Source organism: Peromyscus maniculatus, chromosome 4, assembly GCF_049852395.1.
Source record: "Peromyscus maniculatus bairdii isolate BWxNUB_F1_BW_parent chromosome 4, HU_Pman_BW_mat_3.1, whole genome shotgun sequence".
NCBI classification, from domain to species: Eukaryota; Metazoa; Chordata; class Mammalia; order Rodentia; family Cricetidae; genus Peromyscus; species Peromyscus maniculatus.
Window position 1 is genome coordinate 120,420,176 of NC_134855.1, and position 25,179 is coordinate 120,445,354.

General features: G+C 39.4%; 1 protein-coding gene across 3 annotated transcripts in view; it reads left to right on the top strand.

The window, feature by feature from the left end:
- Positions 1-25,179, top strand: part of Macrod2 (mono-ADP ribosylhydrolase 2) — a 1,982,629-nt gene that overhangs the window by 1,841,907 nt on the left and 115,543 nt on the right. Inside the window, exons 12-13 of one of the 3 annotated variants that reach the window (XM_006983683.4) lie at positions 2,458-2,568; positions 6,748-6,816. In XM_006983683.4, the coding sequence (XP_006983745.1) occupies positions 2,458-2,568; positions 6,748-6,816 (180 nt within the window). The remainder of the gene's footprint in view (positions 1-2,457; positions 2,569-6,747; positions 6,817-25,179) is intronic. The other 2 variants (XM_042276356.2, XM_042276357.2) reach the window with 2 other exon arrangements.

Below are 25,179 nucleotides of genomic sequence, written 5' to 3' on the forward strand. Positions count from 1 at the left end.
ACCGGCAGAGGCCCACTTTTTCAGTAAGAACTAACCCTTTGGAAGCATTTGAAATGGATGCAAAGATAGAAGGCAGCCAAAATGTCCTTCTAAAAGACAGTGAGATGCATGCTAATCTAATTGCCCAAGACAGCACTGTTGGGCTTTGAAAGCAAGCCTTCTGCGTTGGCGCCCCCTGCTGGATGTGAGTGTGAATTGTCTCTGAAATTAAAAACAGCCTGAACCTTTTCAGCTGAGTGCATGCACACTTGCTACTCAAGTGGCAAATCCAGCCTCCTTCAAGGATGCATTTCTTCCATGATAAACATGCCAAGCAATCCGTGAGCTAGCTTCCCAAGAGCAGAAATATTCAAATAGAAAACTACAGCCTACTCAAAATAGGGAAGAAAAGCGTGCCGCTGGGATGTCTGTGTTAGGGAGTTAGGGCCTGCCTGTGAAGGCCGAGAAAACCCAGCACGACCCCCGGAAACAGTTCTGCACGTTCCGGTTACTTGTTTCTTTCCTTGCCTGTCTTTTCCTGTTAAGGACGCAGTCTGTCCTCACTCTCTAAGGGACATGGCAACCAGACTAATTTTAAAGGCAGCCTGTCACCTACAGACTTCAGACCTATTATGAAATCTGTGTTATGAAGTCTGTCTGTTGGGGAATAGCTGGCAGATTTTTTTTTCCTGCTTAACTCAGTTCATTTGGTAGGGAGGAAGGGGAGAAATATTGACTAGATTTTTGGCACGTGCTCTCACACCAGCTTGGCATTATTAAGGGAACAAGAACAACCATGATGGTTATTTCCTCCCAAGAGTAAAAACCAATGCTGTCACCCTCATGAAGAATCTCAGCAGAGAACAGTACAGATGCTGTGTGGGGCTTTTAAATATGTCACTTACACCAGTGGATTTAAAGACTCACAGAGAAGCCCCCCACTTCTCATATTCAAAACTGCATTGTGCCCCTCATGTCTGATGGCAAACTGAGTGGATTCTGACATGCTTAGGTATTGACTGACTGTACTCTTCTCAGGAGTGGAAGCTGTCCAGTGGATTGTTTTTCAGAGGATCTTGGTAAACGCTTCTCTGTGAGTGTGGCACACACTCATACTCCTGTATCAGAAGCCAGAAGTAAGGCTGAGCAAGGCAGCACACGCCTGTCATCCCAACACACAGGCGTCAGAAGCATGAGAACTGCAAGTTCAAGGCCACACCTTGCACAGAGTGAAACCCTGTCTCAAAAGCCCAAATCAAACCCAACCAGAAAAGAATGAATGGCAGCAGATGGTGGAACCCAAAACACACTCAGCAAATAAGTGCTGGTGACTTAGGCCAACTTAAGAACCAGGATGGAGAGGGCTCAGTGATCTTTCTACTCTGTGACATTGGCTAAGGTGGTCATTCTGCATTCTACAGGCAGCTGGGATGGACTAGAGGGTGCCACACTGCCTCCCTCACATGTCTGTCTCCTCGCTGCCTGATTCCATGTCCCTTTCTGTCCGGGGAGTCTATCCTGGACTGCATTGCAGTTATGGCTGCTTTTTCCTTTTGTCATTCTGAGGACAGCTTGGAAGTCTCAGGACAGCACCCCCACCTATCCCCTTGGTCCAAACGAGTGACACTCCAGATCCCATGTGCACAGTAAGGAGCTAGGTGCTGCTGGCAGACAGAAGGGCTTGTGGACATCTGTACTTCCTATTGATAGCTTCTGACTTTCAGTTCTCTGTCTCTAACTACAGTTTATGTTCTGTTGTCGTGCCTTTATATAAGGTAGTCATTTCTATTTCCCTTCCCACAAAAGTGTTTTGGAGATCTCCCCAAAATTAATTACAAAATCAGGCCTTTACTTGCCCTTGGAAATATATTTTTCCTACCTGTGAATTCACAGCTAGAACATATTTTAAGACATAGAAATAATTAGTTGCAAGCAGCCAGTCTCCATTGCAACTGCCATTTATTTCATTTTTTTCAGAGTTATACAATTGATCAACATAATGAATTCAGAACAAAAAAATTCATACCATTGATGTGTTAGACCATCGTATACAAACTAAGTGAAAATAAAAATTTTGGAAGCATGCATCTAACAAAACCATAAAAGGCATAGAAAATCGGCCAAGCTCTTTACCCTGTGCATGCTACTTAATTCAAAGCAGAAAAGGGGATTGGAAGTGAAATGTGTTTGGCATTTTTGGAAATGGCCAGCAAAGAGAGAGATGTTTCCGGCACCACTGAGAGAATATTGTTTACTTCAACATTCCCTCTAGCAAATGCAGGGAGAAGGAACGAGTATAAATGTACTTATTTATGTAGGGGATTCTTCTGTTTCATGTCTCTGATTCAGCTCTCTGCTGTGCTGTTTGGGAGTCATGCTACATTGGTTGCAATTAATTTCAGTGTTGCATATTAGCCATAAGGAGATATTTCATAGATTGATTTGATTTTTCTTCTCCCCCTGTGGTTTTCTTGAAAGATGAGAGTGGTCCAGAGGAAAAGCAAACTGCGGAAGAAATGGAAGGGCAGAGCCAAGAAGCAGGTGGGCTCAGGTTTCTTTTGAGGAGTCTCCTAGGCCTCATCCACAGAGGTGAACAACAACTTTACTCAATGTTATTGCCTGAAAATGCTTATGCCTTGTCCCCTGATTAACCTGTGTTCTTTCTTCTCTCCGGTTTCATTAACTCTTTAAGTTGACTGTGCTCTCTTTAAAAAAAAAATCCACTCTTATTCATCGCTTCACTTTCCATGTCCTTCCTGTAATAACAGATTGCTTAGTGATGCACTAAGAATTGTGGGTCAAGATTGGAAGCACAACGTCAGAGCTTGGATGACTTAGAGCAGGTCAAAATGAGCAGACTGAGTTAGAGGAGGAGGGGAAGAAACTAGATCTACTTGAAGAAAACGAAGAAAGGCTTTATCTCCACACTAAATGGGGTCTTTTATACTCTCTTGCTTTTAATTTTGAAGAGCCATATGTCCGGCCATTTCTCTACATATTGTAGATGGTGCCATAAAGCCCAACCAACCTCATGCTCCCAACAGCTCCAAGTAAGATCAAACACCTTCCTGATATCACCCCTGTTAAGAAAAGCTATGTCCATCGAATGTTTATAGATTTTTACACTGTAGAGTATACATTTAGCATTTCAAAATAATAGCTCTTAAAATTCAAAAGGGATTAAAATTATCTTTGACTTATCACAGATGCCCCCCAAACACACACACACACACACACACACACACACACACACACACTCCTGTCCTTATAAATATTCTCCTTTAAAAGAACAATAGTCACAAACATATGGTTTATAAAAATATCCCCTTTCCTTTCAATCTCCAAGTTATTTTCCCTTTTCTGTTGAGTCCCAGAAGGGAGCATGTATTTTAAAGAGTGGGTTCTGTCTCCTGTGCTGGCCACATCCTAGTCCATATGCTGAACTCTCAGAATTAAAGAAGGTAATGTGGTGAGTTTTTCACTGAAAACTTCCACATTGCTCTTGGAACTTGGAAGTTCTTGGAGTACTCTTGGAAGGCGAGCTCTTATTATTAACTTGGAAGATGGACTTGAAGAAAGCTAATCAGAGGAAGCATTGAAGCAAGACAGGAAGGACCCTGCGTGCCTGTTCCAGGGTCAGCTGGCTCCCTTTGTTGAATTAATTTCTAGTACTGTAAACTGTTCTCATCCAACCATCGCTAGCCCCTACCCACACACCATTATGCTATGTTGAAGATGCAGCTTACATGAAAAGCTGTCACTGTTTTCACTGTTCAGGATGACATGTATTAGTCAGCCAACTGCTGGCAGCTGAGGCCATGGTCTGACTGTTGAAGTTTTATAAGTTTTGCTCACTCAGTGTTCTGTTCCAAGCTGTCTTTACCGACATTGATTTTTCTCCCATCACTGTACACGCACACACATACACACACACACACACACACACACACACACACACACACACACACGATGCATACTCACACATATACACTAGTGCCTGTGTTTTATTCATCTGTCCTCCCCCCTAAATCAGTTGGGTTCTGGTAATTTCATTTTGGTTTTGTGACTACCTTCTGTGATTTCAGAGTGCCCAAGTATAAGCCATCTTCTCCACCTCTTAGATATAAAAAGCATTAGCACCCAATATTGCTCCCTCTCAGCCTTTTATCACAGGGTCTCCTCTGTCTTCCTCGGTGGCTCCTCTTGCTCATCCAAGACAGTGAGCAGACTGACAGAGTCTAGCAGCAGGGTTCATTTCACATTCTGTGGCCAGTGTCACTGGGTGCTGTCCCATTCATTTTGCCATGTCGCAGCCTCCTCAGTCAGACGACAGAACAATTGAAGATGTGGTTCTCGTTGTTAAAGCCCGTTGACCTGCTGTTAGTTCTCAAAATAAAAACATCTTGCTTTCCTTCCTTATAGTTTCCAGGGCCAATGTTGATTGCATAACTCTGCAGAGCTCTTCCACGTGATGGAAAAACACAATCTCAAAATAGCATAATTTTCAAGTTCTGACAGCTGTCACCATCAAGTCAAATACAACTGTATATAGTATTTATCAAGAAATCAATAATAAATATATATCGAAGGTTCATTGCCTCCCCAACATTGCAAACATTTCAATTAGTTCTAAAAACAACATCTATAGTTCTTTGAAGCTTATAGTCTGATGGGGGGGGGATACAAACATAAACAAATGAAAAGGATAAAATTATCAGAATGTTCAAGTGGCTAACAGGGTGTAAATGGTGAAATTGGGGTAACCCTCAGAGGGCAACTCTGAGGGGGACTCACTGAGGAAGTGTTGCTTAAAATGAGCTTTGAATGCTGACGTGGTGAAAGACAAGTCTAGATAGGGGGAACAGATGATAAATTGGCTTCACAATGGGGAGGGAGATAACTGGAGCAAGGTGGGCGCAAGACAACAGAGTGAGATCAGATAAGCAATCCTAAGACCAAACCGTGTCTGATAGCATGTGATTTGACTTGACTACAGAGAAAACTCAGTGGAAAAATTTAAATATTGGAAGCAATGATCTATGTATTAATGAACTCATTTTGCCCATGAGTGAAAATGGGTCAAAAGAGACAAAGATAGAAGATGACTACAGGAAAACAATGACAGGGGATTTTGGAAACAGAGGCGAAAAGATTGAAACTTGGCACATTCTGGAAGTAAGAAGCAACAGGGTCCATAGGTTAAAGAGCTAGGTGGGCACATGGGGGAAAGAGGAAGCCACTTGGGTCCTAGGAGTGCAGCTTCAGTGTTTTGCGGCCAACGGTGTCACTTAACTGGAAGACATTCCTGGAAGACAGGAAGAAATCAAGTTGAAAGTGGTGGTACCTGAGAAGGAGGCTGAGGCAGGAAGATGGCAAGTTCAAGAACTGTTCGGGCCCCATAATAAGACCTGTCTTGAAATAGAAAGAAAAGGGAAACACAGGAATGGTAGTGATGGCAGTCTTTAGATCGTCAAAGGACGAATACCAGCACCTTAGGTGAGGGAGTTAGGAAGACTACTGGACAAGCATTGCGTGACTTCTGCAGGGCGTCAGAAGTGAAGTCTTGCAAGACAGTAATAGTAACTTTTCTTAGGCAGTTTTGCTCTGAAGGGAGATGGAAATGGAAAGGCTGTTACAGTATGGGAAGGTTAAGGGTCTGTGCTTTTTTTAAGTTGAAGATAGACACCCAGCAAAAGAAAGTGATACACACACACACACACACACACACACACACACACACACACCATATACCTTCTACAGATATTATTCTCTGTTCCAATAGAGATGCAACCTAAAAGTAACATCCATATATAACGAACAAATGATATACTGAAAATAAGAACATGTCCTTGAAATGTGTATTTTATCTTTAAGTCTGTGACTGAATAACTATAAGAAAACTATGTATATTGTTTTACCAGCTGTGGAATGATTTTAATAAGTTCCTGTGTCCTAATCCTACTGTTTTCATGGTAGTAGCTGACTATCTATCACTGTAGAGGCCAAACATGAACCAAATCTCTGTGGTTCTGAGGAGACCGGTAGGAGAGATCATCTCTAACTGGCCTCAATTGGTACTGTGGGGGGAACAGAGAACTCTCTGTCCTTGGTCCCCATTCTGTAACTGGGTGATATAAGATCCCTGTGTGTCTTTGGATGCCTTACTTTGAGTGATCTCCTTCTCCTGGACTACAGTACTGACTGTTACACAACCACTTTGTCCAGCTAGACAGTGGAGTGGATTGCCAGTCCTTAGAAGTGCTGAGCTAAGAAAAAGCAAACCAAAAATCACACATAGGAACACTTTGTAGAAAATTGCATGGATATATGTTACCATGCACGGCAAATATATATATGTGTGTGTGTGTGTATGTGTGTGTGTGTGTGTGTGTATGCACATATATATACACAGAGTAGGATATATATATATCCTTTGAACTCTTAATCTCTCCTCAGACTTTTTCCTCAGCACTTTTCCTAAGTGCTATGAGGAAGCAAAATGCTACTGGAGTTGCTGGCATAGTATGGTTGACAAACAGTAGTCTTCAGCAAAACACATTTTGTCCTTCGTTGGCCTCTGTCTTATGTGAAGATTTATGATTCATTAACAATATTAAAAAGTGCATCACAGCCCTCTGCCCCTGGAAGACCATTTGCCGTGTGAAGGACACTGAGAGCTTCGCTGGTTGGGTGGGGAGGTTGCTGAAAGGAAGGAAAACCCACAGCCTGAAGTAGCAAGCCTGAGAGATTTCTTTCTCTGTTTTATAGACAGTGTCAACACCACCCCTGTGCCCAGTCCTGCTTCAGAAGAAACAGTGGAAGTCCGTAAAGACGAAGGTATGAGACCATATCTAAACCTCACAGATCCTTCAAAGTAAACTGTGTGGGTTTTGTTTATGTGGGAAACTGAACCGGTGAACAAATGTGATTCTCTTAAGCGCCTCTATTTCGAACACAAGGATCCCACCCACTCTGCTCCATTCCATATCGAGCCTCTTCAGAATTTATATATACATTTACATGTGTTCCTCTAAAAATAATGTTTATAAAATAAGAGCAGGAGCAGAGAAAGTGTGGTTAGAGAAAAACGTTTATCTGAAACTCTAGAATTTGTCGATTCTGCTGTTTATAACCACTCATCGGCATAAGTTTGAAGGAGTGGCATTAAAGACTACCTACCAGAGGCCCTACAACCCAAGGAAGAAATATTTGAAGGGCATCTATAAAAATAAACTTGAGGCAAGGCCACCATTCTATGGACCCCATTACTAAAAAAAAAAAAAAAAATGTTGCTGACCCAAGTAAACCATGAAGAAAAATAAATAAATAAATAAGAGAAATTGTTACTGTTTTAGGGATAAGTGCTGTGATACAGGGATGCAAACTGCTTTAAAAATAACAATAAAAGAAAATAAAATAGTTCTTTCTGTCCTCTCCCTCCTGACTGGTGGGTAAGTCTTCCCAGAAGAAAAAAATGTGTGATATCTGCCATTAGTAGCTACCAAAACCCTGTGCAATTGATAGACTGGACTATTACACTTGAACAAATCCGTGTCTTATAAACCATACCATCTGCTTGGAACATGAGCATGGACTTCAAGTCCATGTCTTCAATTGGATGTGATGTAAAAACAGGTACACACTGCCCCCAAGCCTTGCTATACTTTGAATCTGTTGAGGAAATCAAAATAGTTCTGTAATTTTAATACTCACTTGATGGCATATTTAATTCCATGTCCATTTCCTGGTCAGTTTTTGTTTTAACCACATGTAATTGAGGGCAGTTGATAAGAGTACCAATAACTGGGACTTGATCCTACCTCTGCTGCCAGTTACTTAGCTAACCTGTGACAAATAATTCAAGTAGAAATCAAGTGCTTAGCAAGTAAATACACAGTGAACTTCTTTGGACTTCAGTTTTTCCTTCTATAGTCAGGACAAGAATCATGTCTACCTTGGGGATGGGAGCATGAAACATTAGGTTTCTGTGCCAGCCTGGCAAGCTGAGTGGTGGTGGCACTTAAGAGTTGGAGGCAAGAAGATTAAGAGTTCAAAGCCAATATCAGCTACACTTCAAATTTGAGGCTACTCTGGACTAGATGAAACTTTGTCTCAAAAACCAAAAAAAAAAAAAAAAAAAAAAAAAGTGATAAAAATACATAACAAAACAAATCCCGCTAAGTCCCAATCACCTGTAATCCCAGCACTGAGATTTGAGGACAGCAGATCACTGAGGCTCACTGTCTCCCAAATGAGCTCCAGATTAAGTGAGAGACCCAGTGTCAAGAGAATAACACTAAGAACAGTAGAGGAGGATGCTTGATGATCTCCTTTGGTCTCCTGCATACACCTGTGCACAAACCCATCAAGCACACACACACATACACACACGCGCAACACACACACACACACACACATATGCATGCATGCACACGCATGCACGCACGTATGCACGCACATACGCACGCACGCATGCACTCACCACTCAGAAGATTAATGTCTGCCTCACAAAAACCACAACACAGGTGAGTTTCTTTGCTGTTTCTCTAGCCTCCAAATAGCTCAGAGTTTCCAAAAACAGACTAAGATAGGGTCTTAGGAAGCAGCTTGTTTATCAGAGAGATAACAACTCCCTTAACAGAAAAGGGAAGGGGACAGAACTGACTGAAGGAGACACTCCATCCAGCGCACTGTCAGAAGGGATCAATCCCAGCTGACCTTATGGGAGGCCCCAAAGATGTACCACAATGGGCAAGAGGATCCTGCCATAGATTCTGATGCTGGCTCTCCTGGGATGTGTATGGCTGTGGGTTCCTTTCTGTTGAAGCAATCGTGGAAGCCAGAAATGGATGATATCTTCAAGTGCCTGGGAAAATAATTGTTTTTTCCTAAAGGAGCTCCGAATGAGACAACCCAGTGTCCACCACACTGCTGTCATCTTGAGTGATCCTTTTTTTTTTATTGCCACTTTCAAGTGACACTTCCCTTCAAACTATGTAGGTGTATGTTCAGGTATCTCTTATTTCAGAAATATTTGACATATCTAAAAATGTAATTTGTGTCAGAGTTCCTCAGAGGTTTCTTGAGAAACTCAGTTATTTTACAGGGAAATAGACTGATGCTGTAAGAGAAAAAATAGAAAATGGTGCTTATTTTAAACAAAAAAAAGGACATCTCAATCATTTTGTTTAGCATGAAAATGTAAAAGTGTCATGAGGTTGAATGAGAGTCTAAGGAGTAAGAAAGAGGAGCAATCTAATTTGAATGCTTCAAGCTGAGATTTCTTGCTGTTGACTCGTTTAGCTGGGAGACATCACACCTTCATAAAACACACTGCTTGTGATATTTCTTGATGCTTTTAGGATCTCACACCGTTAATTGCTCATGCAGGGATCAATTATTTTTCAGAATACTTTTAGGAATGTTTTTCTTAAAATAAGACTTTTAATGGTGCTAACTCCATCAAAGAGTTGTCTTTGTATCACAAACGTGGTTCCTTTGTGAGACTAAATATGAAGATCTGGGGGATTTTGATGAAATATATTGTTAATTTCCATTAACTTTTTTATTTGGAAAACATATGTTTTGTGATCTACCTTAGTATGTAATCTGGTTCCAACCAACAGTTAAACATATAGGGTAAGGATTTTGCGTTTATCTAATAATATTGGGGCACTGCTTTGAAATGGGTTATCTGTTCAGAGCTCAGTCTCTAATGCTTGCCAAGCTGTCATCAAGATTGACAGATGCACAGCTTAGAATTAAGGAAAAGAAATTTTCATTGAAATCATCCAAGATTGAGGTCAACTTGAGGTTAAAAGGAAGTCATAAGTGTTCAGGATTCATTTCAAATCTTTTCCGTCATTAGCTTTCATGTAGAAATATCTGTCCTTGGTGACACCAGGGCTATTTTAGGACCTCACAGTGGTAAGATCACTTATAGAAATGCTCGTGACACCCTCCAGTGTAAGTGGCAGAATATTTTCCACTGATCAAAGGTCCTAAAGGAGCCCTTGTTCTCTTGACTTTTTGGAGACTTCACTCCTGAAGGAGTGTCTTGTCAATCAGCTTGGAATCACCTGTGGTCTGGAATGACCAGGTTCTCTTTCCAGTATGATGCCCATGGTGTTTGTGCAATGTTTAGTGGTTTGCAGTTTTGCTTGTCAGTTGGCTGGGTTTACATTTGTTGAGATTTTAGTCTTCACTGGAATCTAGCATCCTCTAGAATGTAGGAGTTGAAAACAAGCAAGTAAAATAAGGTGGATGTCTTTATCCCTGGAACAGAAAGTATTTTTTTTTAACCAAACAATTATATGAAAGTTGAAAAAAAAATCTCTCAAAGTGTTAGAACCAAAGTGTCACCTACACTAGTTAGTGCTCCTCTTCAAATGCTCCAGACATACTTCCCACCGGGAACCAAGCCTGAGTGTGCTTGCCCACTTACCCCACGTAACTGCTGACTGTGCAACTGTGGCGAGGCGGAGCTGTCTGCTTCCAGATCACGGTAGACTGTTGTCCAGACACTGAGGACACCTGTTCACAGTGAGTCATTACAGCTGCCAAGTGGGTGGGAGTTGAGCTGAGAGGATGAGATTTGAGGAGGAGGAATGCTAATGAATGGCTCATCTACATGGGGTAGATTGGAGAGCCAGGACTGAGATGAAACTCACTTCCAAATGAAGCCAGCCTGGGAAAATATCTGTGGCATTTGATAGGCAATCTGAGATTATTTGTAAAACAGGACCTGAATTTGTGTATTGAGAAATTCTCCCATTACTATTGTGGATGCTCTTTTTAAAGGATTTTATACTCCAAATTCTGAAAAACAATTTCTATTTGAGTTAACAAACATATAAACAATCACTAGTGCTGTGGTCAAAACTTCTAAAGAACCAATGTTATTGCTAAATGTATAGTTGTTTGTCTCCTTAGGTCGGGGAGCATTCTCTCTTCTAGCTGTCCGCATGTTTTTCATATGTCATCCTCATCCACTGCCAAGACACCTTACTGGGGAGCGGGTGGAGGGAGTGCTGTACAAACACATCCGGATTCACCTGCCTTATTATTTAATCAGTACCTAATTTGAATTTGAAGGTCAACTAGACCAAATCATAGACTCATTAATATTAAAATCAAGATCAATTAATACCCAGGTGCACACCCGAGCTGTGTCCCTTTGGAACTCCATGAAAGTCACACCAAGGCTGTTTGGCATTTATATGGTATAATGTCACAGGAGAAAGGATTTCTGAACCCTTAATCTCGTTTGAGACCTCATGGAGGTCAAAATGACTGGAGAAAAAAAAGAAATCTGGATCGAGATCAGCCATGGTAAACAGAGCCAAAGAGGAAAGATGAGGTCACATATGAGGAAGCTGTGTATAAGGCATGATCGTAAGTAGTGCCAGTATCACTGTTAGCCTGGCTAGCCATGCTAGCTCAGAATTGCTGCAATTCTCTATTTCTTGCCCAAATCATTGAAGAGAAACAAAACATGATGCCACCCAGGAAATTACCCTCCACCTTAATCTAAAGTTTCTTAGTCTTTTCCCTGTCCTGATTGTCCACCATTCCCTCCTGAGAGCTTCACCCTGATACCCATCCTAGCAGGAACAAAACTGTGCCCTGTTCCATGTCTGCATGGATAGAGGGTCCGAATTCATTTCAGTGCCTCTCTCAGTTACCCACTTTTGGATTGTCTGTCTTTACTAAGCATTGCTGGAAGGCTGTATCTGGTCCTTCAGTGAAGGGAAAGGACCTGGGCAACCAGCATGTCTCCAGCAGTCACTGCTTTACATCTGCCTACAATGTGACACTCATTTATCAATAGGGCATGGTTCTCAACCTGTGGATTGAGACACCTTTTGGGGTCAAACAACTCTTTCACAGGGGTCACCTAAGACCATTAGAACATACAGATATTCACATTATGATTTATAACAGTAGCAAAATTACAGTTATGGAGTAGCAACAAAAATAATTTCATGGTTGGGGGGTCACCACAACATGAGGAACTGTGCTAAAGGGTCACAGCTTTAGGAAGGTTGAGAACCACTGCAAAAGGGTAACTGGAGGCTCAGACAAGGAGGGAAGAAGGTATGGGAAGGGAGAAACTCTGTGTTGATGTGGCCCCCCAAAATGGTACCTTAATGAGCTTACAGCATTTGTTTTTGTTTATATAAATAACATATATTCATTTAAAAGCATTTTCACATAGAAAATTATAAAAAAGAAAAGCATATAATGATTCCCCTTTAAGGATTAAATTGCAAAGCATTTTTTAAAAATCTATTCTGTTGCTTCGTTTAACAGCAGACCATGAATATTCTCTCATGTCTTTAAATATGCCTCAGAGGCATGACTTTTATTGGTGGTATGACATTCCATCATTTGGTGTTCCGCCATTTACACTGGCAGAGCCCTAATGTTGAATTATTCAGTTATTTATAGTTTTCTCTATTGTAAATAACAGAAAGATGTGGCTCATGTATTTTAGATGGTGTGTGTGTGTGTGTGTGTGTGTGTGTGCTGTATACGGTGAGTTCTTCAGCATAAATATCTAATCCTTTGTTGATTTACTACAGAAACAGCAAAAATATCTTTATTGCTTGTATGTATTTTCTAATTTTTAAAAGGCATGATTATTAATGATTATTATATAAATAAGCAAAATAAGAAGAGAAAAATATCACCTACAATGTGAATTCTCAGAAATTAGCATTTGTAAAATGATGCTAGATAATCTTGAGATATTTTTCTCAGCAGCCACATACATATATTAAGTTTGATTTCTTAGGATATTCTACAATGTATATCTGTTTGGAATTACCCTTTAAACATGAAGATAGGTTTTAAATTCTACCTATATCTTTTGATCCTTTAACTTCATTTAATTTTATTTCCTAATAAATGAGCCTCCTATGCTCAACTAATATCCATTTTAATTCTTTCTTGGTTTTGTTTTAAATTTTGTACAGGCCAGAAACATTCTTTAATCTTTGTTCATAGTATAATAATTTCTATAAGAAAATTCTAATAAATGAAAATAGTTCTAGTATTTTGTTTTTCAATAACTTATAAGGTTATTTTTAAATGTATGTTCTTTGTAGAAAATTCAAACAATGCAAAGACAATGAATAACATAAAAAGCAATGTTTTTACCCTGAGATAATTAACATTGGCATTGGGGACCATCCTTTTGTGTACTTCTTAGTATCATGAACATGCAATTTTATATCAACAAAAGTATACTATGTAACATATACAATATAATTTTAATGCAATTTTCTTTTTATGGTCCAGTTGTTTAAAATGTAAAGTACAAAAAAACTAATTATCTAATCTCGCTTTCCAGTTTCCAGGGTCTAAATCCCATCTGTGTCTTGACTAAACAATGTGATTATGGGCATGTTTAGTCTCTCTATATCTCAACATCATCATATATTAAATAAAAATGATAATAGCACCTGTGTTATATAATACTATAACACTGAGCATTAAAGTGAGTCAATAATTTAAGACATTTCAGGGTATGCCTGCTACCTATCTGGAAGCTAAAACATTCTAACCACCATTAAATAAATGTTTGCTCATTTATAAACATTGTATCATATTCTCCATACATTTCTGAATCTCCCTTTGCTATGAGCAGCAAACCTTAATGGAAATCCCTCTAAGTCACTCTCTGTAGATGGATTTCATCCATCCTAATGCTCACATCATGGCTCATAGTTCAGATGTGTATAATTTATTCAACGATTCTCCTATGATGAGCAGGCACTTTCTTTCCTTTTTATTGCCATACAAACACTGCTACAATGGCTGCTCTTGCTCATAGATTCTCATATGCTGGCGCTTTTATTTGTATGGGAAAGATTCCAACAATGTGAGCATTGCATTACAGAGTATGTGTTTTAACAGACATTGCCAAAAGGCTGCCTCCAAAGGCTGTAACAAACCATATTTCCATCAGCAATTGCTGCTTTGTTCTTTCCAACCCTTTCCAGCTGAATGGGTGTAAAGCAACATATCATTGCTATTTTTAAACATCAGTATTATTATCTCAACTTTGCAGGTAACAGAGACCTAGGACATTCAAAAAATCAGTTCAATTGCACAAAATGTAGAGCCAGAATTTGAGCCATTCAGAACCAAAACCCCATCTGTTCTTCTGTCTCTCAAACTCAGCTTTGAGAGCCATGGGCCTTCCTTCTTGATGGGACAGGAGGCATGAGGGAGCAGGAGGGGGCAGGAAGGGCAGCCCAGGAATGCAATTCCAAGTGCAAAGTGAGCAGGGCACTGGAAGGAGGCAAGAGGGAGAAAGCAGTTTGCAGATAGCCAGTTAACTTGTTCATCATCGTGACCTTGACACTAACATGATTTCAAGGTTATGATGACAGGCAACACTCAGATATACCCCACACTCGGCAGAAAGCCCAGCCCTTCTGCATCATATTCAGGCTTCCTCTGCCTGCGGGTGTACCAACAATTTATTGCTATTTCCCGAATGCATCTGGCCGAAGTCCACGTTTGACTTGTTCAACACTCTGTGTTAAAATCCTGACTACATTGCAAAGCCCATTACCAGTCCTATGACAGCCATTGTTCACCTCTTCCCATGACAGCCATTGTTCACCTCTTCCCTTTTCTGTCCCTTCCTTCTTCAGTCTTCCTTCCATTGCAAACTGTCTGAGCAAACATTTCAACGATAAGTGTGGTGATACTTTATTTGTGCTGAAATGTGGTGATGTTTCATTTGTGCTTTAATAAATAAAACTTGCCTGGAGACCAGAGGAAAAAGGCCAGCCATTATAAGTAAACAAAGAAGTCAGGTAGTGGTAGCACACACCCTTAATCCTGTCACTTAGCAGGCAGGATCTCTGTGTGTTCAAGGCCACACTGGAAACAGAGCCACATCTGGTGGCACATGCCTTAATTCCAACACTAGCTAACCATGGAGGTCTGGAGGTCTGAACAGACAGAAAGTGACAGAATTGTGTAGGAAGAGGAAGTGATGTAGCTGGACAGAGAGCAAATCAGATGGCAGAACAGCAAGGCATGTGTGCGTGGGTAGACAGGAAGTAACTAACGTTTGGAAGCTGCAGAGTTGGTGAGGTAAGGTTGGCTGGTGGCTTTCCCTATTCCCCAGATCTCTCTAAGGCTTTCATCCCTATATTTGGCTCCGTGTTTTTATTTAATAAGACCATTTAGAAATTCATCTACAAATAAGAATTACCAGCAATGCTGGCAGCGGTAGGGGACACACGCACATGTTTGCCTTTCTCCTTTTCTTCCCTCCTCATTACTGAATGATACCCTGCTTCCTCTGTATTTACTTATTGAACTACAAAACCCACAGTCCTGTGTCAGCAGTAGTTATGTGTGCAGCTCATCTAACCTACCTGGATAGAAATAGCTTAAGAGCAGGTTGCAGATCTCATTGTTTACATGTTCTCTACAAAACCCTACACAAAGTCAGTCCTCAGTGCTTATTTAATTTAACCAAGAAGAAGAAAATGATTGTGCAACTCTGTTAATGAAACTCTAAGAGTTTCCTGGAGAATTTAATTGAGAAGCATGCATCATAGGAGATACTACATATAACTTTACAAATATGGGTGAAAAATTATCTGATTTTCTTTTTCCCCCAAGAGAAGTAACTGCAAAAGCAGAGATAGAATCTGCCACAGAGGATGGGCAATGCACAGTTCATACCATGGTGCTTTCCTCAAATGTTGTTACCATTACTAAGGTGTCTAATAGGTGAAGTTGTCTTTCAGGATTGTCTGATTCCAGAAGTAAATTTTCTCTTAAAAATATGCCATGGTACAGAAATGTGAAAGGTAAATCCAAGCCAGACACATCTCCGATCGTTTTCAGACTCCAATGTTTTTATAACCTAAAGGAGAATAAAGTAAACATGTTTAAACATTTCTGTCTTAGTTGACACATAATAATTATAAGTAGTTATGGGTTACAGAATTTCAATGGATGTGTAGAAGATATAATTATTTGACCTCAAACAAAATGAACATTTTTTCTCTTTTTGCTATCTTGGTTTTGTGTGGTGCTAAGACTCAAACCTGTGTCCTAGCACTTGTATACTAGGTAATCTCTGCTTCTTCACACCACCGCCCCTGGGAGAGGTGGTATTCCTAGCTAAATACAGAACATCTGTTCATTCAGGTCAGTCCCCTTTCCTTGAAATAGTCTTTAGAGTAATTCAGAGATCCTCTCACATGATTCTGTGTTGAACTCAAACATTAATGTTTAAATTAAAAATCAATACTGTACTTAAACCGTGTTCTAGGAGGTTCTATAGTTTATTTTGAAACAAAGGCTCTAAACTCCTTTCAGTGGTGAATGTATACACACTACTTGCTACAGGTGAGACTACTTACTTGCATATACTTAATAGTGAGGCTTTTCTAATAAGTTTTTTAAAAGCTTTGATTACATACATTTAAAATGGATTAGCTATGAGAAAATATGTAATTATTTATATGCTATTAGACTAAAAGTATGTTTGTTTAATAGAAGTCAAAGATTGTTAAGCGGCAATGGAAAACCAATATAATAACATTGCATTTATTATCACTTATTATTTTCTCTAATTATTATAATTGTTATAATGCAGTAGTCAATTCAGCTATATACTCTATTGGATAATATTCTAAAGACATAGGCAATGATATTTGGGACAAAATCAACCCTAGAATAGGAGATGAAGATTTTTGATAGATCTGGAATGACTTTGTCTAACACAATACTTTAAATCTCAATTTAAGTTCAAATAAGTCTTAACTTATATAAGCAACTTTATAATTATTTTCTAATTTATTGGCCTAGGTTTGAAATTCTTTAGACAAAATCTTGCAGGCTTTATGGACCACAATTTATTGGGGGTTGTGATCATAGTAGCTGTGTGACCTTGGTGACTATCTTGGCTTGATCCTCAGTTTTTTTTTCATGCAAAATATAAATGAAAATATCTATATAACATTCACAGATTTAACCAGCAAAATATTTGGGAAAAATTGCATGTGTACTGAGCATGTACAGATTTTCCACATGCCGTTTTTTCCTAAGCAATACAGTATGACAACTTGGCACATAGATATGATTTGAAGTGTATGGCAAGATGTGCTTACATTGTATGCAAATGCTACACTATTTTATATAAGGGACTTGAGCAGTCCAACTGTGATGCCCACATGGGAACCCAAAACCAGCCTCCTGCAGATGCAGAGGAATGACTGTCATCACCATTGAAATGATGTGGTGCTATTAGTATTAGTGCCAGCACAAAGGATCACACTAAGACCAAGGAATCTAAGACTTATCTATCCACAAAATAAAGTGCAGAATGATGTTTCTGTCTACAAATTAAAACCATATCTCTCATATTAAAATTACTTGACTCCTTAAAGTATACTTGTTGCTATCCTTAGTCTAATCTTATGTGACTTATCACTTTCTTGTTAATTAGTGTGAAAATTAAGTTTGGAAGAACTCTGTAAAACAGTCCTAGGAAAGGCTGTGTTCTTAGCTAACTTGAATAAATACAGAACATCTGCTAACTGGTATCAGTCTGTTTCTCTGTGAAATACCCCCAAAGGAGCTCAGAGATTCTCAAACATTGTACATATTGAATTTAACCATTTTAATGTTTGAATTAAAACAATCAAGACTGTACTTAAAGGATGTTTGGGGAGCCACTAGCGTTAATTTTGAGTATATGTATTTTTGTCACTGCATATGCTAGAACCCTGATAAAAACCAGAGATCCTGACATATAGAGAAACATATGAGAAACACAAGACACAAGATTATGCTTTGACTAGACAAAGACATCAGGCAATACACACACACACACATATACACACACACATATATTCTTTATGTGCTTATATATTTGTCAAATCAGAGACCACATGGCAGTGCTCTTTCTTAGGCAACCTTATGCCTAAAAGTTTGCAGTATCCTTGAAGATGTTGGTAGATGTTCCTTGGTAAGAAAGTTCAAGAGTCAATTAGAATCATTGAAAACTTCAAAGTTAAGCAGTTTCAATGACATTGTACTTTTCAGAGTCCTCAACATGTAACATGCATTGAGAAGCTCAGAGAAAATGAAGTAAGTAGCATTTGGTACAATAATTAATAAAGTTCAAATTATTAAATATTTTAATCATTGTCTATTGTTTTTATAGTAAAACATGATTTTTGATCATCACATAACATAGTTTGGTAAGCAATCCATAAAAGCCAAAGAGCATAGCTTATGGTATAAAATAAGCAAAGGTAAAATTTCTTTTGAAGAAGGAGTCTTGAATTTATCCTTGTACAGTGATGCTTGGGAACAATTCACAGAAGTTTCAGGAAGAGGTTTTCTGTTTCTGGTCTTCAATAATAGATGTGCACAAGCAGAAACATGTTGCTCTGTCTCCTAAAGGTCTTGTCTTTTCTTGTTCTTTTGTGTGTGTGTGTGAGTGTGTGTGTGTGTGTGTGTGTGTGTGTGTGTGTGTGTGTGTGTGTGTGTGTGTTTCTTTGGTACTGTGCATGGATGCAGTGTGTGCATTGATTGTGTGAACTTGTAGAGATGTGAGTTTGATGTCAGTTGTCTTTTTCTAGTAATTTCCACCTTTATTTTTTTTTGAGGCAGGATTTCTTACTGAACCAAAAACTCATCAGTTGTCTAGGGTGGCTGGGCAATCAACTTCAGGGATGTACCTTTCTCCCCTCTACCATAAGAACACTATTACAGGCTTTTAAAATGTATTCTTGGGATCCAAACTGAAGTCCTTGTGCTTACATTGCAGGCACTTTAATAACTGTGCCATCTCCCCAGCCCAGGTCTCTCTGTTTTATTGTGACATTTGTTTGCACTTATTTATGGAGCACTGTATGGTAATTAGATACACATGCATAATACTAATAATCAAATCCTGTAGTAAGCTCTTCCATCCCCTTAGTCCTCTACCATTAATCATCCCTATTCATTGCCTACTTTAACGCTTTTCTAATTATTTTGAATATATCATAGATCACCATAACCAAATGTTACCTTACTATAATCCCAGAAATAATTTCTCCTGTGTGTCTTTGGTATCTCATGACTTTTTCTTTCCTTTCTCTCTGCAGTTCTCTGAGTCTGTGAGTACCGCTCTTCCACTCTATTTTCTGAGGTCAACTTTTGGTGGAATACTTTAAAACCAATTACAAAGACAAAATTTCTTAGTAAGCATTGATGGCATTTTAATAGTAAATTTATCTTCCTGTTCTATTTGGTAATGAGTCCTGATATTTTGCAGGAGGCCAAAATTGAAGTGGGAAAGCAAACTGGTTGTTTTACTCATGAAAAGGGACAGAAGGGACAGTGACACTCCTATAATACACGTGTGTGTGTGTGTGTGTGTGTGTGTGTGTGTGTGTGTGTGTACGCATGCATGCGAGTGCACTGCAAATAATACACAGACCTTGTTTTGTTACCCAGTACAGTATGAAGAAAGGCATTTCTTCTATCTTCACCTAGGGCTTATCATTCTCAAAGCAAGCAAGCAAGCAAACAAAGAGACAAAACCCACCTCAAAGCAGGGAGCTCTTCTTACACACCAATGGATGTTGTCCTTGGCAACCACATCCCTCCTTGACATGCTGTGGGGCAGAATCAGTTACTCTTCTCCATGAATGTCTGCATTCCAGGTGCATAAAGAGACAAATACATCTGTCCACCTCGACTTCAGATTAGTTACTTAAGGTCTAAAGACAACTCTGAGCTCCAGGCCCGGGCTTTCTCTGACTTTCCTACCTTCTGCCCTCTGCTGTCTGCAACTTTCTTCCAAACAGAAGTGCTAGTATATACTCATCTAGAGATGTTGAATATACAAGGTTACTATCTACCACCAAATGTTTACCAGAGGAGACCAGCAGATCAAACTCAGAGAGGGTGGCTGAAGTTAACTCTTCATCCCTGTCTTCTTCTGAACCTTCTGTGTACCTGGTAGAATCCCCTTCAGGATTCTTCTCCAGGACATCCTCCAGGGTAGAGCTAACCAAAAACATCAGAATCATGCTTCAACTTTATTCTCTGTACAGTGTCACCTTCATTTACAAATAGATTCTTCCATTTACACTAAGGACTTTCTCTCCTCTCTGTAGAATACTTCTAACTCAACAATCTCTTCTTTTCATCAAGCACAAAAATCCAGACATCTGCTTGTGGTCCATATGGAAACCATATGTCCTAGGATTTTTAGTATGGTTCTAACTGCAAAGATTCTTCTTCTTCTCAGATCACATAACATGATTTCTAAAGGGGGGAAAAATAGCTTCCTTTTGAGTGTAGAGTACCATTCTGCAGGAAACTAGATATGACTGTTGTCATACAAACATGTTGCTAGTTTTGCAGGAGAAAAATAAATGAAGACTGTTAAAAAATTATAATTGTTATTTCTATCTCTTAACCTCAGAATGTCTCTGTTGTCATATCATGTCATTTTGCTAACTTCTGCCTTTATTTTGAAGTCCTTCTGCAGGAATTAAATAATTGTGTCCTAAGTGTTTTTGAAAACTAGATCCTTATTGGGTGGACTTGAGGAGTAACAATAATCCAAAATAGGGACAGTCAAAAGTCCCTTCAACAGCATGTTCTTTCAGTAACTCCTAGAGGTAGATCATGGCTAATGTCACCTGCTGCAACACAAACATTCAGAAAACAATGTTTTCTCGTACAAGTAAAATCCATGATGATAAATCATGTTCCTGGCATTCATTAAGAGATTCAAATTAATTGAGACTCCTGGTTTTTATCCCATGGTCTCCCATCTTGAGTGTTGACAGACACCTATTCAGCAATGGGAAAGGAGGTTTTTATAGGCAGCCTAGGTAGTAGGACATGTACCTACACCTTTCCCCAGGAGTCAGTCATGTGAGATATATGGACTGTGTAACTGCTCAGAGAGAGTTCTGGAGTCTCCAAGCCATGTCCTTCCTATGAGGTTAGGAGGAGCAGGAGTCTGTTGAACATGTGTCTGATATGTTTTAGAAATGGGTGGTGCTGCAGTCATTGTTCTAATACAAATGAGGCAGCCAATGTTTGGGTGGGGTGATGGGTGGGCCCAGAGCCACATTTGACTTGAAGGCTAAAGAACAGATTGAAAGAAATTAGGATGAGAAGAAAAATAAAGCCAGTTTGTTTCAGTGGATATTTCCTTCTCCATTAGACATCTATCTGCCCTGAATTAATGAACACATATACTCACCCCTCCATTTCTCCATCCCTCCTGTCCTCCCTCCCTCCTTCTCTCTGTCTCCCCCCACCCCGCCCCCAAGGCTTTCCTGAATGTTAGCTAATCCATCAGGAAAGAGGCTAGCCCTCATATTCTCCTTCCCATTTTCCCATTAATATTTTCAAAGAGCATGGCATATTACCAGTTACCTGCTCTATTTAAAGTCTGTGATCTCCATCACTAAATGATCATTTATTTAGACTTTGCCTATGCTGGGTTTTATAGCAGACTCATTCTACCATTTTGTTGCTTTTATTATTTGCATTATTTTCTTATTCCAAAATTATATTTGAGTCACTCCCTTAGCAATGCCACATGTGACAAAGCCACAAGCTCTTCATGTAGCTAAAAATGAGATTTGGGTAGAACTGGAGCCACACAGAGCCCTGGTGTATGGCATCCACTCACTATGTGACATATTTTGTTGTATGTTGTCATGAATTTCACACACTAATAGGTTGAACAGACAACTGTTTTCAGCAAGTCTAAGAAAAATATATAGATTTGAACCCTATTTGAATCAGCTGATTTTATGTACGTCAAAGCTCATGGTGCCTTTTTTATAATTTCAAATAGAATATGACAGTTCCTAAGGCCTGGTGCTACTACCAGGCAGTAAGGAGGTTACAACACACTCCTTGAATTCCTTTAAAACCCTCATGGTACCTGAGAAGAAAATGTGTTTAACAATTGCTACTAGTGGCCAGTGTCTAGGCAAGGCATATCATCCAAAGAACCGGAAATAAGGACTTATGCATATAGCAAAAGTAGCAAGGATATTTTAATTAAAAGTAAGCCAAATGGCTAGCGCAGATCAGAAGGAGATGCACTACAAAGAACAGCAGGCTGCATGAGTGAGAAAGAACCCCAGGTTACTGCCTAGGTTTTTTTTTTTTTTTAATGGAGTCTAGTAGAAAGAGGAGCTAGGTTCTAAAAGGTATGGAGTATTTGATAGTTTATATTTTGATTGATAGATTATATGATATTGTCATTTCCAGCTGTATATATCCTTATACCTGATTTTAATCATATGTATGCCTTTATACATAGTCATAAGATAGTGAATATGGGACTATCTCTAAAAGTTCAAATGACACAGTTTGCCTTACTGTGTATGCAACCCAAACCAGTTCATGTCAGACTGGCCCTTCTGTTTTTCAAGCCTGGATACATTAGGAGTATATTTGAATCTATCTAAATTTGATTGTTGTTAGGAGCAATGAAACTTATACTGTTGTTTAAGAGCAGTACATTCATAGCAGGTTGAGGCCCATGGATGCTGGTGCTGAGAGTATTGTTCAGGAGTGAGGGGTGTGTGTGTGTGTGTGTGTGTGTGTGTGTGTGTTATGTATACGTACAGGCAAAGGAGATAGGATGCCAGGTGCATTGTTAGAAGAAGTGGATGTACACAACCCAAATAGAGTGCCAGTGCTTGCCAGCCTCACCAGCTAAGCCTTTGTATCACTTCATAACCCTCACTGAATGTTTTTCAGATTTCTTGTCCTTCTGCAACCTTTCCCAGTTGTAACTGTGAGTTTATAGGTCATGGTTTTTGTTTTAGTTTGGTTTTTGCTTATTTGCTTGCTTGCTTTCTTGCTTTTGAAATAGAGCCTCATATAGCCCAGGCTGGTCTTGAAATCACTCTGCAACCCTGGATGATCTTGAATTTCTGATCCTCCTGTCTTTACCCCCCTAGTTCTAGATTAGAGGTATGTGATAAATCAGGCCTAGTTTATGTAGCTCTAGGTATGGAATCCAGGTTTTCAAGGATGCTAAGTGTGGTGATATTGTGTTCCCCAAAATATTGTGCACCCTAATAAACTTACCTGGGGTCAAAGAACAGAATAGCCATAATATTAAACATAGAGGTTAGGCAGCGGTAGCACCCGCCTTTAATCCTAGCATTCCAGAGGCAGAGATCTGTCTGGATCTCTCTAAGTTCAATGTCACACTGGAAATAGCCAGGCATGACGACACACGCCTTTAATCCTAAGAAGTGATGGCAGGAAGCAGAAAGGTATATAAGGCATGAAAACCAGGAACTAGGTTCGGTTAAGCTTTTAGGCTTTAGCAGCAGTTCAGCTGAGATTCATTCTGGATGAGGACTCAGACACTTCCAGTCTAGGAAACAGGATCAGCTGAGGAATTGGCAAGGTAAGGTGGCTATGGCTTGTTCTGCTTCTCTGATCTTTCAACATTCACCCCAATACCTGGCTTCAGGTTTGTTTTTATTAATAAGACCTTTTAAGATGTGTGCTAGAGCTAAGTAAGCACTCTACCAACTAAGCCACATCTCTAACCCGTCTTATGGTTTGGGGGTGTGGAAGGAGCACTTTGCACTGCTGAGGATCAAACTCAGGACCCTGTGTGTGTTAAGCAGTCACTATATAACTGTCTTTAACCTCCACCATCATAATAATTTAAGTTTGATCAGGAGAGAGATAGTATCTATGTTGGCTCTCAATTGATTCTTAGTGGACACAATCTGGCCTACAAAAAGCTACCAATTAAAATTTGTTGGTATGTTACAGCCACCAACAGATTTTTATTTGCCCTTAACTGTTAGTAAGATGTAATGTAATTAAAAAGTACAGTTTTTGCCCTTCAAGGACTTTACAGTCTAGATGGAAAAGTAGAGGAGCATGTGAGAAATGCCAAATAGCAACGCTATCATCAGCTAATAATTATGTAGCCCATATTGTGAACTAGTTTCCAGTCTAAAAAATATCTTGTGTTTTACTCTTTTCATTCTCATCTCTCATCTAAATACAATTGCCATCCCAATTTAAAATAAGGAAGATGAACCCTGGAGCAGTAATGTAGTTAGTCTGAGAGCACATAACTAGGATATAAACTAGGTAAGACCAACCACAGCATGGTAAGTGCTGGGGATGGATCATGCTGAAATTTACTGAGAGGTCTCAAAGATGATCTCTGGCCTTAGGTTAATTGCAATATATGTAGAAAAGCTGAGCATGAGCCAGAATCTGAAAGATGCACGCAGAAGTTATTCTATCTGCAAGAAGAACATTTATGAACAGAAGAAAGTAGGATGCCAAAGACTTATTTTAGGTACAATGGATAAAAGGTATAATGGATAAACTTTCTTGACCTAAATGACAGATCCATCATCCAGTCAATCATCAGCTGCCGAGAAAAGTGCCATGACTGTGGAGGACTGCGAATACCAGACTAGGATATTTGGGTCAAGTCAACACAAAGCAAAAATTTTCTGCCATTAGCTATCATTTGTATATAAGTAGTAGTTCAATGTGCTCAGGAAAAACTATCTGGTAAGTAGACACATTTTCAAGCCGTTCCTGTAACTCATTGGAGAGGCTGCTCTACAAGCCAAAGTAAAATCTCTACTTTATAAGAGATGACTTTTGGCTGACCTACAGTTTCCCATCCCTCACACTCTGTCCAGTTGTAGTTGGCTCTTTCTTCTTACTCTCTGTTTAGCTGTATTGTTCTCACCTTTGGGTTAATCCCAAGCAATGTATTTCTTTCGTTGTCCTGAACTGAATCTAAAAGACTCTTTCAATAAAATCTGTACCTTAAAGCCCTTCAAAGAAGAAATAATTGCCCTGGATACTAAGAAAAGACAAGATGGAAATTTGGGAAAGGTAGACTTAGCATATCTCCCTCCCATCCCCAATACAGAGATCATCAACTTCATCTACTTATACAGTTAGCCCTAATACCATGACTTTCCCTTAACAATGACATGTAAAATCCAACCCTAAAGATTTTGTTTACAATGATGCTTTCCCAGTAAAAATAATAAATTAAGGTATGATCACAAATGTGTTTGAGGATTATTCAGTCTTTATGTGGTAGACTCTTAGGATAGACTGTAGATGTAACAGTCTTATTAAATAAGAAACACAGAGCCAAATGCAGAGTTAAAAGCA